Source organism: Paramormyrops kingsleyae, unplaced genomic scaffold (genome assembly GCF_048594095.1).
Source record: "Paramormyrops kingsleyae isolate MSU_618 unplaced genomic scaffold, PKINGS_0.4 ups373, whole genome shotgun sequence".
Classification (NCBI taxonomy): domain Eukaryota; kingdom Metazoa; phylum Chordata; class Actinopteri; order Osteoglossiformes; family Mormyridae; genus Paramormyrops; species Paramormyrops kingsleyae.
The window spans coordinates 1-24429 of record NW_027326310.1 but is presented as its reverse complement, the minus strand read 5'-3'; the positions used below and the strand labels follow the sequence as shown (position 1 = coordinate 24429).

Genomic DNA, 24429 nt, shown 5'->3' with positions numbered 1-24429 from the left:
TGTGCCATTTCTTTGGCAATTATTTCAAACTCTATTACGATAGGTTCCTTCCAGTTTAGCTTGAACAGATTCATTTCCCCAAATATCAATTAAATCCCCACCTTCTCCATCCTTCCACTCACTGTTATCGCAGCTCTCCTCCATTTTTACCTTCCTGCGCTGCCGGTGCAGGCTGATGTAAAAAATATCATTGCTGAAATTGGAATGAAGGTACAAATGATTTGTGCACTGCTGCTCATGGTATAGAATTGGCAAACACAGTACTGGTTTGAGGCAAAAGCAGAGTATTTATTTTTTAAAGTTGTGCACATAACTAGTTTTCATGTTTTGCAGATCCGTGTCTATATCAACTCTGCAGGTCAGAGGAAGGAGAGCCACCACTTGGATCTCATTGTGCTGAGATTCCTGGCCATCAACTCTATTATCGACCCCTGGGTTTTCATCTTCCTCAGCCCTTCTGTGTTACGTTTTCTAACAAGGGCCCTGTCTTGCAATGTACAAGAGTGATATTAAAGTCCTTTCTGGAGAAAGCTCAGGTTAAGCAGTGCACAAAAAGAACTTCTACAAACACTTTATAGTACATGATATGTAAGATGTTAGTGCTGCCATCTCACTGTAGCTCCACTCTCAGTCAACATAAAAAACCTGATTATACGATTACCATAAAAAGATCAATGGAAGGTCCTACGTAGATTTAGAGATTAGCTTATTGTAAGCACTGCAAAAGTTAGGTTTCAGTATTAAGATAACTAGCACTACAGCAGACAGCTTTGGTATCAATGATTTTGGGGGCAGAATTGTTTCTGATGACAAAATTGCTGCAAAGATTTTTACAGTGATTTTTATTTATTAAATCATTTGTTAGATTACACTGAGGTAGTGTGCTTAGGCAGAAAAGTACAAGTAATTAGGCATCAAAATACTGCATGTGTTAATGTGATCAAAGAAATAATAACGCATTAAGACTTTACAATTTAAAATGTAATAAGGGTTTGAGTCTCTGCCCTGGCTCCATGTGTGTGGAATTTGCACATTCTCCTCTCACCATCGTGGGGTTTCCTCTGTGTACTCCAGTTTTCCACCACAGCCAAAAAATATGCTAAGGTGAACTGGAGCTACCAAATTGACCATAGCTGTACATGTGTGAGTGAATGGTGTATCAATGTGTATTATATATATATATTTACTGTGACGCCAATGGGGTTGGTCAGCATGACTGATTATGCACTGTATCAGCATGCCTTGCACTGTAATGGTCTTATCTGTAAATAATATAAATGTATATGTGTATTCATGTATGTTGTAAGTAGTACATGTCGTAAATGCGAAAAATAATTAAGAATTTTAATATCCCTAAGGATAAGGTAATTTCAATTGCTCTACACAAAAAATATTTAATTGTAACATTTAAAAAAAAAAATTCTCAAGTCCGTGACAATATATGGAAGTTTCTATTGGACTTTATTATTTGTAACCTACAGAAGACAATCCACAAATATATACCATAATCCAGAAATATTTCACTATCCACAAATATCAATTTTTTAAAATTTGTTGTATAAAATCAAATCCACAAAAATGCAGAGTGATTTGCACACATGAAACAGGTTTTGCATATATGTGGATCATTTCATTTCTATTCATGGATCATGTAACATTTGTGTCGGATTATCATATTTGGTCAGACGAAATAGAGGACGTGCTAGGGGATCTGAGTTTTCACATTCACCAACCAATCAGGTAGCACTTCTCTTATGAATAAGTTAGTTATATGCATAATATTAACTTAATATGCATATGTGGATATTCATAGGTTAATATTCATATTCGTAGTTAATATGAATATGAATATTAACTTGAATATGAAAGTTTTCCTTAACCACCTTGTAAAACGAGGAAAACATGGACATATGGAAACGTTACAGTTAACTCTTGTTTTATAATGTACACAATATGCGTGTATGCAACTCTTTTTCAACAGAAGTTACAAAATTCTAAGTTAAAGTTTGTTCAACTTCAAACAAATGATGCAATTCACTATTAACACGAAAACAAAAATAAAGTGTCAAAGGTTCCAGAAGTTGACATCACTTGTGAGCAGCATGACAGTTGGGGATGTACATGAGCTTTGCAAATGCTGAGTGGTTGCCAAAAAATTGAAAATTGGTGCATTTTCCTTCACTTGGTACTCCACTGTAATTTGCAACACCGGGTCATATGGGTTGCACTGCTAGACCTGGACAAACCGCTGATTTTTGAAAAACCATCCGGACGCTTGGACAAGGGCCCAAAAAGAAGACATGTCCAGGGGAACCCAGATGTATGGTAACCCAACATTTTTGACTTCCTATTTGTAGATTTTTGAACAATTCGTACTGCAGCTGATCTGTTTTTAAAAAATCACAAATAGATCAGCATACAGAACTATTTATTTTTATTTGTGTTGTATGAAATCATATCCACAAAATATTGGAATGATCTGTATATTTGATCACAAAAAGGCCTACGATGTGATTTACTTAGATTTCCAGAAGGCCTTTGATGTTGTCCCCCACAAACGGCTCTTGCTAAAGCTCAAAGCTGCAGGGATTTTAGGAACTGTGGAAGCTTGGATCGAAAACCAGTTAACTGACAGGAAGCAGCGAGTAGTTATTAGAGGCACAATTTCACAATAGGCCTGTGTTCATAGTGGGGTACCGCAGGGTTCAACACAGTGATGTGTTCTTGCTGTTGCACCAGTTATAAACCTCAATGCTGCATGATAACTAACATCTAGTTTCTTCAAATAAGGTGAAGGTGCATGCATGTACACTCACCTAAAGGATTATTAGGAACACCTGTTCAATTTCTCATTAATGCAATTATCTAATCAACCAATCACATGGCAGTTGCTTCAATGCATTTAGGGGTGTGGTCCTGGTCAAGACAATCTCCTGAACTCCAAACTCAATGTCAGAATGGGAAAGAAAGGTGATTTAAGCAATTTTGCACTGTTGCACCAGTTATAAACCTCAATGCTGCATGATAACTAACATCTAGTTTCTTCAAATAAGGTGAAGGTGCATGCATGTACACTCACCTAAAGGATTATTAGTAACACCTGTTCAATTTCTCATTAATGCAATTATCTAATCAACCAATCACATGGCAGTTGCTTCAATGCATTTAGGGGTGTGGTCCTGGTCAAGACAATCTCCTGAACTCCAAACTCAATGTCAGAATGGGAAAGAAAGGTGATTTAAGCAATTTTGAGTGTGGCATGGTTGTTGGTGCCAGACGGGCCGGTCTGAGTATTTCACAATCTGCTCAGTTACTGGGATTTTCACGCACAACCATTTCTAGGGTTTACAAAGAATGGTGTGCAAAGGGAAAAACATCCAGTATGCGGCAGTCCTGTGGGCGAAAATGCCTTGTTGATGCTAGAGGTCAGAGGAGAATGGGCCGACTGATTCAAGCTGATAGAAGAGCAACTTTGACTGAAATAACCACTCGTTACAACCGAGGTATGCAGCAAAGCATTTGTGAAGCCACAACACGCACAACCTTGAGGCGGATGGGCTACAACAGCAGAAGACCCCACCGGGTACCACTCATCTCCACTACAAATAGGAAAAAGAGGCTACAATTTGCACGAGCTCACCAAAATTGGACAGTTGAAGACTGAAAAATGTTGCCTGGTCTGATGAGTCTCGATTTCTGTTGAGACATTCAAATGGTAGAGTCAGAATTTGGCGTAAACAGAATGAGAACATGGATCCATCATGCCTTGTTACCACTGAGCATTGTTTCTGACCATGTCCATCCCTTTATGACCACCATGTACCCATCCTCTGATGGCTACTTCCAGCAGGATAATGCACCATGTCACAAAGCTCGAATCATTTCAAATTGGTTTCTTGAACATGACAATGAGTTCACTGTACTACAATGGCCCCCACAGTCACCAGATCTCAACCCAATAGAGCATCTTTGGGATGTGGTGGAACGGGAGCTTCGTGCCCTGGATGTGCATCCCACAAATCTCCATCAACTGCAAGATGCTATCCTATCAATATGGGCCAACATTTCTAAAGAATGCTTTCAGCACCTTGTTGAATCAATGCCATGTAGAATTAAGGCAGTTCTGACGGCGAAAGGGGGTCAAACACCGTATTAGTACTGTATGGTGTTCCTAATAATCCTTTAGGTGAGTGTATCTGGTCATAAACACTTTCACTTGACAAGAAATCTAAACCGAAATGCTAAGAATAAGTACTTTATACTATGTTAAGTGTTTTCCCCTCCATTGACACCCATTATAAGCAGAAGGCTTAATGTAAAATAAAGTCCATATTCCTTGTATTTCGGTTTAGATTTTTTGTCAGGTGAAAGTATTTATGACCAGATATATGTGTGAGAAATTTGGTGATTTTTGGTGGCTGTCTTGGTACTTTAAGTTACATTAAGCCTTTTCCTTATAATGGGCGTCAATGGAGGGGAAAACGCTTAACGTAAAATAAAGTCCATATTCCTTGTATTTCGGTTTTGATTTTTTGTCAGGTGAAAGTCTTTATGACCAGATGTGTGTGTGCGAAATTTGGTGATTATTGGTCGCTATATTGGTACATTAAACCACATTAAGCGTTTTCACATTAAGCGTTTTAGAATGTCCCTCTCAAAGGTACTATGAAACACCGGGAAAGTATTAGCTTACCTTATATACATAGTAATTAGAACATTATTTCCGAAAAGCGTACTATACATCATATTTTCAGCATGCCAGCATGCAAATTTTTACACAGTATTCACGATTCTCCCAACCTTATCAAGTAGACTCGTGACTCGCCCATGCCGTTAGTTGACCAATCACAGTGTGATTGTTAGAAGAGATGTATATTCAGTGAGTTTAATGATTAATTTATTAAGAAGCGGCGAGAGAGTGACTAAAAAAAACGAATGCTGAAAAAAAGTGAAGAATTTGATTAGTAGAAGCAAAAATACAAAGAAAAGTGAAGAATTGAAATCAAACTCCAGGGGGAACCCTGGGTTCCATCCACTGCACCTACAAGGCCAGGTATGCCTGAAATGAAATGAAAACCACTTTTAGTGTCATGCAAGGCATACTCTCGTGCTGGACATTGTAATTATGTGTACGGTGCAACAGAGGTGTGATTAATGCATGCATAGATGCAGGACACAGCAGCCTTGCTGAGGTCATGCGCATCTGTAGGTCTGCAGAAATCCACCAGTGGCATAGAAATGGCGAGCTGTCAGAAGCTGCACGGTGCACTGAGGGCATGATTCTGGTGTGTTCCTCTTTTCATTTATCCTACACCAGACCAGGGGGGCTCATTATTTCACCCCAGGCCAGTCTTATTTTTCTATGAATTGTGCATTCCTGAGATGGTCCAAGGGGTTCATGGCCACCCGCAAAAGCTTCCTGGATAACACTGTCTTCTGTTGGCTTGCATAATTCTCTGCCATTACTGGTAGTGATGGGTGATTCACCTTCCCAATTCGAAAGATGTTACTGAATACATAGCAAGTTTGATTGGTTAGCTCATTATGTAACTTACCAGGGTTGTTCAGAATTTATGAATTGTAGTTTGAATTAACCATACCCTGTAAGATGTTGAATTGGCATGACAAAAGAATTTAATTCATTTAAATTCAATGCAATCATACACTCTATGAATGTCATTTCATCTAGCAAAACACAATTACATAACAGATTTACTTCCAACATGGTAGATGTATATTTATAGCTTATATATGTAGTAGTGAGTGAACTTTATATTTGCATGATTGTAAGATTAAAATTGTATAATTGTTTTAGACTGTTCTAACAATATGCATTTGTGGTTTATGTCAGTCCTTCAAGTACTTTGCCATGTGTATATATTTTATTTTTTATTTACATTTTGCATATTTAACTGTTTATGTGTGCTACCATTGTGAGGTGTTTGCAGTTGCTTTTCCTGTGTCTGGCCCAATAAAAAAGAAGACCTACAAATCCTAATTAGAAATGTAGCACCTTATTCAAATTAATTGCTCAATATGTCAAGTTTCAAGCTGTTTTCCAGTGTAAAAATCTGTTCAAGACTAAGTTGTTCAGTGGTACAGTGGCATAGCTGCTGTAAACCATGTATTTCATATTTGCCTGGCTCAAAATGAAGAACTTCCCATTCCATTTGAAATTATAGCTTCTTATTTAAATGGATGTGTACAATTGCTCACCGTGCTCTCTTGACCGAGATGAAATCAGTTTTAGGTTGGATATTCGACGGATATTCAGATCCACACTCTCCAGACTTACCGGCGGTGCTTCACTCACGCTAGCCGGCATAAGGCGGTCGTAAGACGTCCAGATCAATTCCACAGCCTCAGAGGCGCTCGCGCACCGCTGATTTAGGGACCGTCAACAAATTACTGTCAGAATAATAAAAAGCTGATTGCTTGCAATAACTTCAATGCAATGGGACCCAGTAACTCCAAAATGAGTGCATATTCTACAACTACCTGACATACACAGGACACAGTGAACTTTACTCATTTTTAACACTTTATTGCATTTTCAATTATCATTTTAAAAGGAAAAAGTGGGTAAATAGATTTCTTTCAATAGCTTCTAGGCAATGGGAGCTTATGACGCCCAAATGGGTGCAAATTATTATACTACCTGAGGCCTATAGGACATAGCAATTTTCATTCGATTTTAACCCTTTGTTTAATTGATATGAATTTTTTTCTCTAAAATTTGCCCTTTTTTTCAATAACTCCTAGCCTGTTGGAGCCTGCGACCCAAAACCTAGTACCAATTGTAGTTCTATCAGAGGCCTATAGGACACAGCAACTTTAATTCGATTTTAACCCTTTGTATACTTGATATGATTTTTTTTCTCTAAAAATTAGACTTTTTTTTCAATAGCTCCTAGGCCATGGGAGCCTACAACCTAAAACCTGGTGCCAATTGTAGTACTACCTCAGCCCTATAAGACACAGCAACTTTTGTTTGTATCCTTTCAAGCACTATACAGCGGGGAAAATAAGTATTTGACACATCAGCATTTTTATCAGTAAGGGGATTTCTAAGTGGGCTATTGACACAAAATGTCCACCAGATGTTGCCATCAAGAAAAATATTGAATTCATAGAAAGAAATCAGAACATTTAAGTATACAAGTTGAGTCATAATAAATAAAGTGAAATGACACAGGGAATAAGTATTGAACACATGAAGATAACAAGGTGCAAAATGGCATAGAAAGCCAGATCACCTGAAATCTGTCAGTATTGAGAGAGAAACCCTGCCCTCTATCAGTACTAATTGATATCAGCTGCTTTAGTCCTAATTGATGGCCTATAATGGCTTCTCATTACCCAAGAGGCACACAGGAAAGACTTCATGATGGGTAAGAGCAAAGAACTCTCCCAAGATCTTCGTAATCTTATCGTTGAAAAGCATTCTGATGGGAATGGTTATAGGAGCATTTCCAGAATGCTGAATGTTCCTGTGAGCACTGTGGACCGGAAATGGAAAGAGCATCAGTTCACCATAAACCGGCCACAATCAGGTGCTCCACGTAAGATCCCTGTTCCGAGGAGTCCAAAGAATAATCAGGAGACTTCTCCAAGAGCCAAGAACCACTCGGGCAGAACTTCAGGAAGACCTTGCATCAGCAGGTACTGTTGTTTCAAAGAAAACTATAAGCAATGCACTGAACCGCCATGGCATCCATGCACACTCACCACACAAGACTCCATTGCTGAACAAAAACCATGTTGAGGCTCAGTTAAAGTTTGCAAAACAGCATTTGGAGAAGCCTGTGGATTACTGGGAGACTATAGTATGGTCAGATGAAAGCAAAATTGAACTTTTTGGCTGTCATTCTACACACCATGTTTGGAGAAGAAATGGCACTGCCCACCACCCCAAGAACAACATAGCAACAGTTAAGTTTGGGGGTGGAAGCATCATGGTTTGGGGCTGCTTTTCAGCAAGGGGTACTGGCAGACTTCATATTATTGAAGGCAGGATGAATGGAGAAATGTACCGGGACATTCTGGATAAAAATCTGCTGCCATCTACCAGAAAGCTGAAAATGAAACTAGGGTGGACATTTCAGCAAGACAATGATCCAAAACACAAGGCCAAGGAAACAATGAATTGGTTTCAAAGAAAGAAAATCAAGTTGCTTGAATGGCCCAGTCAATCACCTGACCTAAATCCCATAGAAAATCTATGGAGAGAACTGAAGATCAAAGTTCATAAAAGAGGCCCAAGGAACCTTCAAGATTTAAAGACCATTTGTGTGGAAGATTGGGCCAGAATCACTCCTGAGAAATGCAGATGACTGGTCTCTCCATACAAGAGGTGTCGAGAAGCTGTAATCACCAACAAAGGCTTTTCTACAAAGTATTAAATAAAGTGTACGGTTGCTGTTGATTAATTTCGATTAATCACAATTAAATATCATTCATTTTTAATTTAAATTAATCGTATTTCATTTTGCATGAGCAAAGAGACTCAAGAAAAAAAGGAATATATATGCACTTCACATGTTTATTGAACATCTTGAACACGAGTCGGATACATTCTATCTGCCACAGAAGTGCAATACCACGGACCCATATCAAAAAGCAAGATTTTTTGCTTAGCTGGACAACTTGTCGGATTTAAGGTACCTCAGTTTAAATGGTCTTTATCTTCCTTCACTTACAATTAGCCCGAACTACCGTAAATCTGACAAATTAATCCACAGCAACACTGTGATTAATCTGATTTAAAAATTTTATCATTTGACAGCACTAATATATACACTCACCTAAAGGACTATTAGGAACACCATACTAATACGGTGTTTGACCCCCTTTCGCCTTCAGAACTGCCTTAATTCTACGTGGCATTGATTCAACAAGGTGCTGAAAGCATTCTTTAGAAATGTTGGCCCATATTGATAGGATAGCATCTTGCAGTTGATGGAGATTTGTGGGATGCATATCCAGGGCACGAAGCTCCCGTTCCACCACACCCCAAAGATGCTCTATTGGGTTGAGATCTGGTGACTGTGGGGGCCATTTTAGTACAGTGAACTCATTGTCATGTTCAAGAAACCAATTTGAAATGATTCGAGCTTTGTGACATGGTGCATTATCCTGCTGGAAGTAGCCATCAGAGGATGGGTATATGGTGGTCATAAAGGGATGGACATGGTCAGAAACAATGCTCAGGTAGGCCGTGGCATTTAAACGATGCCCAATTGGCACTAAGGGGCCTAAAGTGTGCCAAGAAAACATCCCCCACACCATTACACCACCACCACCAGCCTGCACAGTGGTAACAAGGCATGATGGATCCATGTTCTCATTCTGTTTACGCCAAATTCTGACTCTACCATTTGAATGTCTCAACAGAAATCGAGACTCATCAGACCAGGCAACATGAGCTCGTGCAAATTGTAGCCTCTTTTTCCTATTTGTAGTGGAGATGAGTGGTACCCGGTGGGGTCTTCTGCTGTTGTAGCCCATCCGCCTCAAGGTTGTGCGTGTTGTGGTTTCACAAATGCTTTGCTGCATACCTCGGTTGTAACGAGTGGTTATTTCAGTCAAAGTTGCTCTTCTATCAGCTTGAATCAGTCGGCCCATTCTCCTCTGACCTCTAGCATCAACAAGGCATTTTCGCCCACAGGACTGCCGCATACTGGATGTTTTTCCCTTTGCACACCATTCTTTGTAAACCCTAGAAATGGTTGTGTGTGAAAATCCCAGGGTACTGAGCAGATTGTGAAATACTCAGACCGGCCCGTGTGGCACCAACAACCATGCCATGCTCAAAATTGCTTAAATCACCTTTCTTTCCCATTCTGACATTCAGTTTGGAGTTCAGGAGATTGTCTTGACCAGGACCACACCCCTAAATGCATTGAAGCAACTGCCATGTGATTGGTTCATTAGATAATTGCATTAATGAGAAATTGAACAGGTGTTCTTAATAATCCTTTAGGTGAGTGTATATATATATATATATATATGTGTGTGTGTTCTGATTTCTTTGTATGAATTCAATATTTGGCTTGATGGCAACATCTGGTGGACATTTTGTGTCCCACTTAGAAATCCCCTTACTGATAAAAATGCTGATGTGTCAAATACTTATTTTCCCCGCTGTATATGTATTCTTATTGTGAATTTGTGTCACCCTAATGATGTTCAATGTTAATAAAACCCACTATATAGCACCTCTAAATTTTCGGAAAGTTACTGTCACATCCCACACCTCCCCTAGTCAGACGACTAAGTGACTGCACCTGTCCTGCTGCCTTTAATACCCGGATCACCCCCACATTCTATGTCAGGTATTGTTGTTTTCATGCGACCTACTGAGCTTTTATTCTGTGTTCTCAACATCTCCTGTGCCTTACCTTTATAGCTCCCGTCCTTCCAAGTCCCCGCTTCCCTTGGACCTTGCTCATCAACAAATTCTCACACCTGGCACGTGAAAAAACGAAACATGGTCAGAGCCCTTTGGTACTGAAGGTCTACTTCAGTGTCTAATTCAGACGCATGCGATGTTTGAATTTTTTGCTCACAATTGAAATGAGGACCGAAGCACCCACAAATTGCCTAGGTAAGTTGTTGGAGACACTCCTTATCATTCTGATGTGTATAGAGGTACAAATACATAAAGAATTAAGTCCGGACCTCAAATATTTGTCCCATGATGCATTGCAACTAAAACGTCCAAAAACTGCTTGCGTCTGAATTAGACACTGAAGGAGACCTTGTGCATCACTAAATGACACCAATGGGCTCTGACCATGTGTCGGTTTTTCAAAAGATCATATCAAGCACACAAAGGGTTAAAATCAAATGAAAGTTGCTGTGTCCTATAGGCCTCAGGTAGTATAATAATTTGCCCCCATTTGGGCGTCATAAGCTCCCATTGACTAGAAACTATTGAAAGAAATCAATTTAACCACTTTTTCCTTTTAAAATGATAATTTAAAATATAATAAACTGTAAAAAAGTGAGTAGTCCCTGTGTATGTCAGGTAGTTGTAGAACATGCACTCATTTTGGAGTTACTGGGTCCCATTGCATTGAAGTCATTGCAAGCAATCAGTATTTTATTATTCTGAAAGTAATTCGTTGACGGTCCCTAAATCAGCGGTGCGCGAGCGCCTCCGAGGCTGTGAAATTGATCTGGCTGTGTTTCGACCGCCTTATGGCGTCTAGCGTAGGTGAAGCACCGCCTCTAAGTTTGTAGAGTGTGGATCTGAATATCCGTCGAATATCCAACCTAAAACTGATTTCACCTCGGTGCTCTCTTGCCAGTTTACTCTTAAGAAATGTCACATTATGCCTGTGTAAATTAAGATTTATGAAATACCTATATAAAATAAATATACGTGTAATACCTTAAACGTTTTATTCATACGTTATTTTGTTTTTTCAAAACGTTTAAATTATAAAATCCGCAACGTGCCACTGTGAACACACTGCTCTAGGAAAGCTACAAATACGAAACTTAAGCCAAGGAATAAAACGCAACAACTAAGAAGCCAAAAGAGTCGGAAGCTACAAATGAATAGCTAACTTCAGTCTCGTTTAACATGCAGAATACATAACCATTTGTTTGTACCGAGTCTGCAAATCCTTAGCAAACGTTGCTCACAAGGACTCTTGTGATCAACAAATTTACTAACCGGCTCTTCTAACTCTTAACTCTGATAAACTAAAAAAGGAAATCAAACAATATATTACATGAATCCTATATCCTAAAATAGGAAACTATTAACCAATTTATGTAACCTGTTTAACATTTTTCTGACCTGATTTATGATCGGTCAGTCTTTTGATCCCCTGGTACTGTGTGCGGGGGGGGGGAGAGAGAAAAAAAAACGCAGGCGCACTCTGCGTCTTACGTCAACATATCGCCACAGACCGTCGTATCTCTGCGCGCTTGGCCGGAAGTGTGCTGAATGGGACGAGGTCGGTACTTTCAACCAATCTAGAGGATAATTCAGTTAAAAACCAATCTCTCATAGCAACCCGGATTGTATATTAGTCTCGGGATCTCATAAACTGAAGGAATCTTTGTCTGATGGAAAGTGAGTGAAACGGAACAATATTGAAAGTTTTTAGTTTTCTTCCTGATTATCTAGTCGAATCTGTACGTGTAATTTATATTATCAGATGATGCATAGCATATGTCATTACGTCTTAAATGTCTTTAGATATATCAGTTTAATATATATATATATATATATATATATATATATATATATATATATATATATATATATATACACGCTACTATTATTACTATTTTAAATATTATTTCTGTCGATGATATAGTATCGGCGGATTCTTTATGCTGGTAACGGTAATCAACAGTGAGCTACAGATTATTATCCCCCTTTCAGCTAAACAGCCAGGTGTCGTTTCATCAGCAAGAAAACCATGTCTAACTGGCAGCGTAAGGAAATTGAAAAACATCGCAGCTGATTTGCATAATTTTATTTTTAAATGGGAACGACTAAATGACGAAGGCTTTTCGATCGCAAGTCAAATTGTAAACCTGGAAATAAGTAAAAGGTACGTATGATGCGTTTTCACTCATGAAATAGCAAAGATAGTCTTTCTTACTAAAATGTCCTTGGATAGTGCTGTCAGTGTTTGAAAAATTCAAATGTCTGAGATGTTGATATCCTAGATAGCAGATTCAAAACGCATCACACATTATTTCCTTTCAGGTTATTAAGTTTGTGTCATAAATCTAAATTTTTTTCCCACCATGTAGACCATTAAGACACGAAATACTGTTATATTTATAAGCAGATACTGCAATACACTCTATTTTATATCAAGTTTAGTGTTAGTATGTATTAAGATGCTTGGTAGTGGCATACAGGTTTGGCATACAGTCAGTATCAATGCCAGGACTTACTATGAAAATTATTCTTATTGCTTCAGTTTTTGTGAAATATAACAGCACCTTAGCAATCTTCACAATCTCCTTTAAAATTAAATGTAATATGTGACTAAATGATTGAAAAACAAAAGTGAATGAATATACAGTTTATGACTCAGTGGGTTAGGCCTACGTGACTGTGATTGGAAGGTCACTGGTTTGAATCCCTTCCTTGGCAAGATAGTCACGTATAGAGCTGTGAGATATGACGATATACAGTATATCAGAAGGCAAAATAAAAATTTATATTACGTTCTATCGTTTATTTTATGGTGTCGCAAAATACAGCAAGGTAAAGTTAGTTTTAGCCTATATTCAACATTCACTTGACATTCGAAATACAAACCTATTACGCGCTTCAACAATTTGAGTGGATGATGTCAATTCAACTGCAGCATAAAGACTACTGTGCTTCATGTGCCGCAGGACTTGTTCTTGAAATATTCCTCTTGTACAGTCTTTTTAGAATTAAGAATATTGTATGCATACATATAAAGCTATTGTGCACTGTGTTCAAATTTAGAGAGAGGCTACATTTTTATTGCAGAAGAAGCCTACAAATCCAGAATCGGAGTATCTGGCTGATATTCTGGGCTAGTGGAGATCGGGCTGGAATGGTGGGGATCGCTTTCAAGCAGCAGCTTAAATGAACCTTAAGTAGTGCAAAGAAATACAGTGGTACCTTGGTTCTCGAACTTAATCCGTTCCGGACTCTGGATCGAATCCTAAAAAGTTCGAGTTCTGATTGAATTTTTCCCATAAGAAATAATGGAAAACCAATTAATTGGTTCCCGGCCCCCCAAAATTACACCTAAATATTATTATTATTTTTTTTTTTAGCATTTAAACACAAAATGAACAGGATAAAACAAGAAGAGAATTTTTTTCTTAATGGCTTCCAAAACGAAAGATCTTATCCCAACATTACCCCTGTCCTGCCCTGATCGTCCGTTCCTTCCGTGTGCCACGCCCCCTCCTTAACTTTGTGTGGGATCCCCATGTGATCAGCTGTTTCTGGTTGTTGTCATTAGTCCTCTGTATTAAGTCCGCATTTCAGTTTGTTTCCCCAGTCCGGTCATTGGGTGCGTTCGACTTGTTTACAGCGCTGGCTTAAAGCAACGCATTCTGATCCTGACGCAATGCATTATGGTTAGATGCATTGCGACCTCTCACCCAGCTGCACAAATTGGAAACGCCTCCGTGACGACACACCTTTGCTCTTAATGGCTGAAGAGTTTAGTTACACGCATGACGTTTGTATCCCAGGCAGTTCCGATGCGTAATCTGCTATTTCTCCCGAATATCACGTTAAGCAGTGAGAACTGGTTTCCACTTAATTTACCTGGTAAAATAAAGTTTAAATAAATGACATAAATGCTCTAATAGTACACGTAAGTTAGTGGTTTATTTATTGTTAGTTACTGTAATGTTGTGCTGCTTTATTTGGTTAATCGTCCAGTCTGTGAAGAAGGCATTCAAGTAAGAATTGCATTGTAGTATGACGCATTTCCTGGCGCGTACAATTTATATTAGGTCAGCATTCACGGTTCGACTTCTGATATTCAGATCGAGTTCTAGGTCAAACTGGTTTGTTCGACTTTCAAGAAATTCGAGTTCTAGTGAGTTCGAGAACCGAGGTATCACTGTACTAATGGGATTAGGCTGGTCATGAATGCTGTGAAAGGAAGTGGTACAAATCGGGCACCGCTGTAAAATTTGCCTTGAACTGTAATGTTCATTAATCACAATCGAAGGAAAATGTTCAGTTAATTGAGATCTTGATTTGAGGTCATACCGCCCAGCCCTCTACTGTTGTATTTGAAGTTGTTTTGCATTGTTTAAGCGCTGTCTTAGTTTTTTTGAGGAGGAAGATTATTTGGAGTATGGTATTTTTTACTCATGTTCAGCTGTGCAGCTGTTAAATAAAACTTTAGCGGTATGACTCAACTTTTTTTTTTTTCATGTTCAACAGAAAACAAAAATTGGGGGAAAATGTAGTATTGAATTGGGATATTCATAAAATCGCAATACATATTGAATCAGCAACTAGGTATCATGGTAATATCATATCGGGAGGTCACTGGTGATTCCCATCCTTACTAAGAGGGTCATCCCATCAGCCTTCCATCCCATCTGAACAACCTGACGAATGTCTATCCATGTTGGCAGTTAGACTGTGTTTAAAAGATATTTCAAGATATTTCAGGTTAGAGCCAAAAACTGTCAAGCCTAAGAAATTCTTGTCTGATTTTGATTGCAGACCTCCTTCAAATTTCTAGTTTGAATCCTTTATTTTGTAATAGTTTTCACTGATGAAATATAGCCGCAGAAAAAAACAGCCCACAGCACAATTTTTTGGTTCACTTATTTATCAATTTGTGTGTGTACGTCATTGAATAATACATATTTTTTGGCAAAATGCAGCCTGGTACTTCTCTGTTTCTCATTAATGAAGGGCTTCTTCCTTGCTTTATGGGACTTCAGTCCTGCTTCTAGGAGCGTGTTACGAACTGTCCTAGCAGTGCACTTCACACTTGCACTTAACGTTTCTCATTCCTGTAGCTCACTTGATGTCATCCTCCAATTCATGAGAAACTGTTGGATAAATTAACGGTCATCTGTAGCTTTAGAATGTCACTTCCATCCTTTCCCTGGCTGGTTTGTGGTCATTCCCTGTGTCTCCTACTTCATCTTATACTTGTGTACTACTATCTTAGACATTTTGAAACTGGACACAGCCTACTGCTCAGCATAGCCTTCTGCCAGCAGAACCATGATTTAACCAGGATTTTAAAATGCAGATTTGTTTAAAAATAGAGTGGTCTCAATTTTTTTTCTTCGACTGTATGATTAAATATCACTTCATGTTGGAATAACTTAAAATTCATAGTTCGCCAACTACAAAAATATCAGTTGTTCTCTAATTTTGATCACTTTGTATGTGAAAATCATTCCAATGTCCCTGTACTTGTACTTCAGCAAATGGCAAATAAAGCAGAATTTCATTAGAACACCATGCTGGTTTCATGAAGATAAAACAGTTAAACAGTAAAACCCAAAAAACGTTATTCAGGTGCAGATGTGTGTCATACTTCCACAAAAATCAAATAATTTTCTATGCATTTTTGAAAAAGGTCAGAAAAGAAGTCACATATTAAATTGGATTGTGAAAACAGAGTCAACATTGAGCATTCAGAAAATGAAGCAGAACTTGATTCAGACATGGAGGATGGATGCACTGCACTTTTGGCCATTTTGGGGAAAATGGTGAGTTAAAACAATCATAACCATTTTAATTGTGATGCAAAGAATTAATTTGAAATGTCTTTCCCTCTCAAATTTAGACTCATCTTGTATCTAAAATGGAGAAGATGTCCTGTTGTACTAAAGGAATTTGTGCCCTTCACACATACCAGGAAGGACCATCAGGAACACAGTCACTACTGTTCCAGACTTGGCCTGTGACACATTTTGGTGAGCACCTGATACAGAATGATTAAAAAGACAGAAGTATCCAAGAAAGATGTTTTATACAGTAGATTGAACATATACATTTATACACAAATTGCTTACATATGTTAAACCTAAACCAAAAAAATTAAATGTTTACAACAACATATAACTAATGCAGAAGCTTAGAAAATAACCTTTTGGATTCACATTTCTAGAGCTGTTTATCTGAATCCCAGCCCAGCTCTGAAAGGATTTGATTTTTTTTTAAATTGAATGCTTTTTAGTCATTTGTTTTTATTGAATTGTGATAATTGTGATTTAACTTTGCTCAAAATCTTGTACATTTGTAGTTCTCTATTTGTGTTTCTAATGTTATACATTTTGTACATTATCTTATTGCATTTTTCAGTCTTTGTCATATGAATAATTGTTTTATCTGCCATATTTTATTTCATAAAAATACTGATCAAAAGACCCTTATTAAAATTGCCCAATATTATAGTAGACAATTTCAGTTGAGTCATATTTTAAAGACTGTCACTATTTCATGCAGTATAGCTATAGTGCACAATAACGTACGGCTTACATTAAATCAGTCTTTTGATATGGTTTTAGGTAAGCTATTGTTACAAAATACTCAGTATTATAAAATACAGTTGCCATTTATGACTCTCTTGAATGCAAGTCCTTGGTATCGAGTAAAATCATGATGCTTGCAGTTTTATTTACATTTGGCAGATTTTCTCCAAAATGACATACAGGTCGTTGTGTACAAGAAGTGCATGAAATGACACAACATCAATAAGCGCATAACTGATGCGTACAGTATGTCTAATGCAGCATCACTACCTATGCATTACACTAAAACTACAATACACTATGAAGCAGAATCCAGAATATGGAAACACTGTATATTAAGACATAGTGCTGAAGTAAATCTGGTTTGATCAAAAGTCAGCATTCTCATTATCACACAGCCTGTGGAGGATCTTCTGAGGATCCTAAGTAAATATATATATATATAAAAAATATGTTGCACGGAGGGGTGTTTACGATAGCACTGTAGTTTTGCAATGTCACAATGTTGGGCCAGGCATGTTTTTTTTTTTTTTTTTGTGAATTTAGATAATAGAACTGTGCACTCCCCTATTGTATTGGCATTTTATCAAAGCACTGATACCTTTATTAAATGGTGACAACAGGGTTGTGAAAAGTTTAAATAAAAACAATATGCATAAACTTTTTACAAAGTGAACATTTGAGCTCTAACAACAGAAATGTACATATCATTGGGCACAAAACTATTCCCAAAGGAGCCAGTCCAGTATGTTACCATATTGCATCTTCATTCCCAAAATAAAAGTAATAGTTATAATACATTACTAACAATACAACAACTAAAAATGATTCTTAAAAGTAATGTGTGATATACGTATGTCATATAACATTAAATTTTCCTGGAGAGAAGATTAAGCAAATATGGCAAAGAAAACTAAAGTGAATCTGCTCTATATTAGTACACATTAGGTGAAAACAAACAATGCATTCTTTTATAGCAATATGTCGCAATATGAAATAAAACATTCCATGATTCTATGAAAAGTGCAGATGAAGTCTTCGATGACTGACACAATGTTCTTTGATTAAAATAAAGAAAATGATTTGTTCTGTAACACTCCAGTTTAAGATTCCAGCTGCTCTGCTACTAAACTTTATTGACAAAACATATGGCATCAAGTGGGTTGTTAAATATACCTGACACAACTATTCACACTTTTTTTTTGTAATGATCAAGTCAGTAATTGATACAGTGATGACCACAGTTTGAAGACAAAACTGGTTTTGTTTTCATTTAGCTTTGTTGGGTAATTTTGGGTTGCACAAACAATGTTTCATTTTTACAAGTTGACAATCTCAGCACATCTGTGCAAGATTTCACCTATCTGGATCATGATATTTGTACAAACCAGTCTGTTAAAAATGTTTGCATCAGGTTCCTCTGTTTTGTTACCTGATGGCATCCATCCGCTGCATAGGCAGATGCTGAACTGCATTTCCATAGTGATTAGGTTAGATTAGATTACTTAGGTTAGATTAGGTTGCTTGAATCATCATAACTCATAGCAAAGTTTAGGCCATAGAAATCATTACAGAAATAAAACACTTTTTAAAATGTCTAGCCAAAGCTTACAATTCTGTTAGGTAGAAAAATCATTAAACTACAAAGGTTGTGGAAAGGCTTAAAGCAGGGGTGGTCACTCTTATGCACAAAGGGCCAGTGTGTATGTATGTTTTTTGGATAACCTTTAGGTCAGCTGTTCAAACCGAGGGGTGAGGACTCTTCAGCCAATCAGTCCTCTAATTAGTAATCTATTTAGGGAGTTGCAGCAAAAACCCAAAACACTGTTGCCCTTTCTGGATAAGATTGGGCACCCCTGGCTTGAAGGTTGATTGTTATTTTTAGTTGATTAACCTGAGAGGAATAATTTCACAATTGGAATAGTGTCTTACTAACGAATATGATCTGAAGACCACATCAAAGTAGAATTTATATTGTTATATGGCCTCAATGTGTACAACCGATTTTTTTCCCTTCAATTTCATATGGTCACAACATTTGAATAGTAACATGCAAGGAAACCTTTCACATTTATTGTAGTGAACTTTTTGGGTAGAAACCAAAAGCACAGTGTATACGTGTGCAAGTAATGGACAATGATCTGCTATTCCAGAAGCAGAAACAAAGAAAGCTTATTACTCCAAAACGGAAGTGTACAATGTTTCCAACATTAGTAAATAAGAGCATGTATGATATTAAATGAGGCAAATTTTTCCTCTTTCACAAAAGTATTTTTTGTTGCCATAAACCAGGGGTGGGGAACCTGTTCCATGGAGGGCCGGTGTGGGTGCAGATTTTTGAGATGACCTCTCAATCAGCCAATAATAAAGCAGTGGTTCTCAACTCCAGTCCTGGGGACCCACTGTTATTGGCTGATTGAGAGGCCATCTCAAAAACCTGCATCCACCCCTGCCATATACGATGGCTGTAGATAGCTTATTGCGTCTGCTGGCAGTTCAAGAGATCATAGGCCTTATTAGCTCAAACGACTTTTTGTATAAATGACACGCCATAAAAGGTTATGATAATGTATGGTTATGTGTCATACAATGAATGCATATATTTCATCATTCAGGTTGACTACTAGTTGAAGGTTTTCCCTTATTTAAACAAGGCATAATTAAGACTGTAGCTAGAAACAACTCATCCGTCTGTCTTCTGTGTATTCTGGTCAGGGTCATGGGGTCTGGAGCAAAACCCAGGCAGCGTGGACCATGAGGCTGGGCTACCAAGCCAGTGTTAAATGCAGCTGACTTTATATGCAAAACATGTACAGTTGTGTTTAGGTCATCAGGTTATAGAGCACAGAATCCACATACTATTTTTTTCCCTGGCATTAAGTTAATCTTATTTAAATGTTATACTGTAAATGGTTACCCAAAGTATTAATTGAAGGTTGATGCTAAGAATGGAAAAGAGTTATGCTGAAGATGAAGCTCAGAGGTTTGTGATATTTGATCCATTTTTTAAAACTGTAATTTAATAAACAGCAATCCCTCCTTCCCTATCTTTACATGCTTTGTCTTTTGGGATTTAGGATTTCTGCATGCTAATAATACTCATGTGACCCATCCCAGTATGAATGCTGTTGAGTTCAATGAACTGCAGGGCAAACATTTTAATTTTCTCATTTCTTTTTCAGATGATATATCATCAAAGCTCTTTGATGCCTACAAGCAAGAACTAGCCCTGAAGCAGATAGTTGTTAATGAAATTGCGCATATATCTGACCCAAATCTCTCTTTGGTATTTCTCTCATCCTGGCTCTATCAGCCCTATATAGAGGACATTAATAAAGTCTTGCTTGAGAGTTTGCTTCTGGAAACAGGACACAGAATGCTGACATGAACTTCCACAACGTACTTTGAGGAATGGTTGGAGGAGTTTGTTCCTAAGATTAATATCAACAATAAAGAAAATGTATGCTTTTGTAGTTAACACTTTTCTAATATTGTTTACATTTACCAAGTAATATGGTCAGAAATTGTGTATATTAAGATGAACATTTTACACAGGTTGTTAAATTTCCTTTCAGTGTGTAAAGTACAACAAATTAACTGATGTTAGGAAAAACATTTGTAATCAAGTAGTAAAATAGCACAGGTATTTTTTTTTCCCTCAAAATAAAATTTCTTTGAAACTCCTTTTCATTTACATTCAGACAAATGCATACAGAATGCTATACAGATAATATTGAAAAACCATTTTGAAAGTAAATTGTACAAATTTACAAAAAATGCAGATCTATAAAATCACAGAACAAAATTGTGGGCGCAGATATAGGCAAGATGTCAATGATGAGTCTCAGGGACTAGGATGCCTTCTGTCTGGCCATTTTCAATGCCCAGCAAAGCTTGCACCGTCTCCAGTGGTACTTCCTCTGGGGCACGGATATGCATGGTGGTACCACTGGAGTCAGTGACAATAACAATACGGTCAGAGGCAAGGCTTCCTTCAGAGTGCTGCATAATGAGGCCATTTTCTGTATGTATAAGGATCTGCTCATGGTCATGTTTCTGACTTGCTTCTGCCAGTTGGAATTCCACTGTGCCTCCTAAAGATATGCTGCTTCCTAAGCTGCAGTCCTGCTCCAGGCCATTTACAGTCTCAGTAGGTTGCTGAGGTTCTTGATCATTACTCCTGTACGAGTGGTCCAAAGGGATGACATCTGTGCTTAGTGTCTGCTGAAGATGGCTCATGTGAGCTGCAACATCAGACTCATTCAAAACCTCAGAGGTGTCCATGTCAAGACCACTTTGGCCTTTTTCAGTTACAACTGAGATGAGTTGTGGAGGGCTTGTATTTACACTTGAGTTGTCTATCTTGCTTGATGGATTCTCAGTCTCTGTGGTACTGGGCAGATGTTCCTCAACCAAGACCTCTTCTGTAAAGTCTGTCTCAAAGGTAGTGAAAACCACTTCAGGCTTGGGGGTTTCAGTTTCCATCTGTGTCTCTATCATTTGGGCCTGTTGGGGGTCCATGACTTGCAGCTGGCTCTCTTTTGATTCTGTGACTGTTAGTCTCTCTCCAGTGTTCGCCTTCTTGATCTCCAGGTGATTATGTATAACAGACGCCTTGGCTTCTAATGCGGGAGTCAGAAATCCATTCATTGCCAAGTCTGTATCTGTAGAGAGCGAGAGTCCATAAACATTGGTAATGCAACCCTCCCCCCTTATATGTAAGCTAGGCTATCATTTAGAAACCAGTAAAGTAAAACAATATTTTTAATCTGGTGTACTTAAATTCTTCTATTAATTTCTTTTAACCTTTTTCTGGTGCCCCAGACAGCTCATCCACAGCAACATCCGGAATCATGTTCTCATTCAGGCAGACACCATTGCTTTCTATAGTAGCCTTTTCCAATTTGAATCTTTTAGCTGGGGGCAAAGTCTTGAATTCCTAAGAAAGAAAAAAAGAATTGCATATATTATTGCAATGGCCTGGCAACAATTCTAAGCAACAATTTTCCACCCATCCAGTGAAGTCTAAAATACATCTAGCTAGACTGTACATGACATGAATTAAGCTTATCTCCTAGCTGGGCTACTATAGGTATCTGCACACTAGCTATTCACTATACTATACTAGACTGTACATCCATCCATTTTCTGAAACCACTTATCCTATTCAGGGTCGCATGGGGGTCTGGAGCCTATCCCAGAGGCTATGTGCGCAAGGCAGGGAACAACCCAGGATGCGGCACCAACCCATTGCAAGACACACTTACACACACACACACACACACACACACACACACACACCCCTATGGGTACTTTTGGTAACTCCAATTAGCTTCAGTATGTTTTTGGACAGTGGGGGAAAACAGGAGTCCCTGGAGGAAACCCCATGATGACACAGGGAGAACATGCATATTCCACACACATGGAACCCTGGCAAAGACTACACTGTAGTTACACATTTACTGACATTCAGGCATATACTACAGGCAATTCAAAGATGTCAAATATGAGCTTAATCTCATGTGTTTGTGGGAGTAAACCAGAACAACATGGGAGGAACACGCATACCTACGTACGTACAGTATGTACACGCACACACATACACACACACACACACACACACGAGAGGTGCGATTCAAACCCCTAACACTAGAGGAGTGAGGCAAGAGAGCTACACCTAAAATAAAATTTGTCTTTGAAAATTGTAGGTAGGACAATGCAAACAGGCATTACATTTAACTATACATCAGTGCTGTCAGAGATGACAGCATTGTATTTCCTGGACAGCCCCCTCACTTGCTCCAGCCATATAAACTGTGCTCATCCCACACTCGCCAACCTGCCCAATTTTTAGAAGTACTGGATGGATCACCTGGAAATATCAGAGTTAATAAATGTGTTTTTACCTCAATGTCCAAGTCCTTGTTGTGATATGTAGGTCTGAACATATACTTTTTCATTTTTTTTGCACATTCCACTTGCATGACAATTTGCAGAATCTTTCCATACCAATTAGATGGTTACTTGTATTCCTTTATGCTTTGATGTCCATCTTTGAAAAGGTCATTTATATTATATAATTATATAATGTTTTTTCTTCATGTGCACAATGAACATCTAACACATTTATATTTAACTGATGCTAGTAACCAAAAAAGGCTTACAGTAGAGTTAAAGTTTGTGATTATGAAACAATCAAGCTCATTATCATGTGGTCAGATAATACGAAGTGGTGTCACATATTGGTTCAAAATGGGACACAGCATTTTATTTTTCAATTTTGGATGATTGCGCAATATATGGGACAGGTATCCCCAGAGGGGAGGGGGGGGGGGGGGGGGGGGAAAAAAAACTGAACACAAAAAAGCATTCTAATGGAAATTTTCCACTGCCACCAAGAACCGAACCGTACCCGCGTCAATCACCGTGACACGGTCCTGCTTACTAGCAGGACTGAAAGTGTGATCAAACTGAGCTGGTTGCATCATCACCATCTGAATGGTCGAAATGCAGATAAGAACATAAGAACATAAGAACATAAGAACTATACAAACGAGAGGAGGCCATTCGGCCCATCGAGCTCGCTTGGGGAGAACTTAACTAATAGCTCAGAGTTGTTAAAATCTTATCTAGCCCTGATTTAAAGGAACCCAAGGATTCAGCTTGCACTACGTTATCAGGAAGACTATTCCATACTCTGACTACACGCTGTGTAAAGAAGTGCTTCCTTAAATCCAGTTTGAAATGTTCTCCCGCTAATTTCCACCTATGGCCACGAGTTCTTGTATTTGAACTAATGCTGAAGTAACTATTCGGTTGAACAGCATCCAAACCTGTTAGAATCTTATAGACCTGGATCATGTCCCCCCTCAGTCTCCTTTGCTTGAGGCTGAACAGATTTAGCTCAAATAACCTTTCCTCGTATGACATTCCTCTAAGACCAGGAATCATTCTTGTGGCCCTACGCTGCACCTTTTCTAAGGCCGCTATGTCCTTTTTAAGATATGGTGACCAAACCTGTACACAATATTCTAGGTGAGGTCTCACCAAGGAATTGTATAATCTTAGCATTACCTCCCTTGACTTAAACTCCACACACCTGGAGATGTACCCCAACATCCTATTGGCCTTTTTTATTGCTTCCCCACACTGGCGAGAATGAGACATGGAAGCATCAACATACACACCAAGGTCTTTCTCATAATCAGCTACCTTTATTTCAGTAGGTCCCATAAAATACCTGTACTTTATATTTCTGCTCCCTACATGGAGTACCTTACATTTGTCTATGTTAAATTTCATCTGCCAGGTGTCAGCCCAGTCACTAATTAAATTAAGATCCCGCTGTAGCTGCTGAGCCGCTAGTTCAGTATCTGCTACACCACCCACCTTGGTGTCATCTGCAAATTTCACCAGTTTACTGTATATATTGGTGTCTATATCATT

The 24429-nt window shown here is 38.3% G+C and overlaps 2 protein-coding genes and 1 long non-coding RNA gene across 5 annotated transcripts; 1 reads left to right on the top strand and 2 right to left on the bottom strand.

The window, feature by feature from the left end:
- Positions 1-1440: 1440 nt before the first annotated feature.
- Positions 1441-11854, bottom strand: LOC140587580 (uncharacterized). Its single transcript, XR_011989222.1, has 3 exons — positions 11810-11854; positions 10401-10467; positions 1441-6382 (listed from the first exon to the last, which is right to left on the bottom strand). It is a non-coding gene; the product is annotated as an uncharacterized lncRNA (long non-coding RNA).
- A 30-nt stretch (positions 11855-11884) lies between these two features.
- LOC111837200 (cyclin-dependent kinase 2 interacting protein) lies at positions 11885-20667 on the top strand. 3 transcript variants are annotated; one of them, XM_023799068.2, is made up of 5 exons: positions 11885-11969; positions 12404-12575; positions 16086-16218; positions 16368-16425; positions 20166-20667. In XM_023799068.2, exons 1-5 carry the CDS (start codon positions 11960-11962, stop codon positions 20369-20371), a joined length of 579 nt encoding a protein of 192 aa, XP_023654836.1. In that variant the 5' UTR covers positions 11885-11959; the 3' UTR covers positions 20372-20667. The 3 variants fall into 3 exon arrangements, with proteins under 3 accessions (XP_023654836.1, XP_023654834.1, XP_023654835.1); XM_023799066.2 differs by having other exon boundaries at positions 11887-11969; positions 16296-16425; XM_023799067.2 differs by having other exon boundaries at positions 11912-12088; positions 16296-16425.
- LOC140587579 (uncharacterized) lies at positions 16463-23234 on the bottom strand. The gene is made up of 3 exons (XM_072708832.1): positions 22890-23234; positions 21790-21922; positions 16463-21647 (listed from the first exon to the last, which is right to left on the bottom strand). The coding sequence occupies exons 1-3, from the start codon at positions 22965-22967 to the stop codon at positions 20815-20817; spliced, it is 1044 nt and encodes a 347-aa protein (XP_072564933.1). The 5' UTR covers positions 22968-23234; the 3' UTR covers positions 16463-20814.
- Positions 23235-24429: the final 1195 nt, after the last annotated feature.

Bases quoted from the DNA above. Each gene is read 5' to 3' on its own strand.
- LOC111837200 (XM_023799066.2), top strand. The intron at 12,576-16,085 runs GTACGTATGATG...TTTTTGAAAAAG, and splicing joins AACCTGGAAATAAGTAAAAG to GTCAGAAAAGAAGTCACATA. The intron at 16,219-16,295 runs GTGAGTTAAAAC...TCTCAAATTTAG, and splicing joins TGGCCATTTTGGGGAAAATG to ACTCATCTTGTATCTAAAAT.
- LOC140587579 (XM_072708832.1), bottom strand. From the start codon at position 22,967: ATGCAAGTGGAATGTGCAAAAAAAATGAAAAAGTATATGTTCAGACCT. The intron at 21,923-22,889 runs GTAAAAACACAT...TTTCTTTCTTAG, and splicing joins ACAAGGACTTGGACATTGAG to GAATTCAAGACTTTGCCCCC. The intron at 21,648-21,789 runs GTTAAAAGAAAT...CGCTCTCTACAG, and splicing joins GTCTGGGGCACCAGAAAAAG to ATACAGACTTGGCAATGAAT.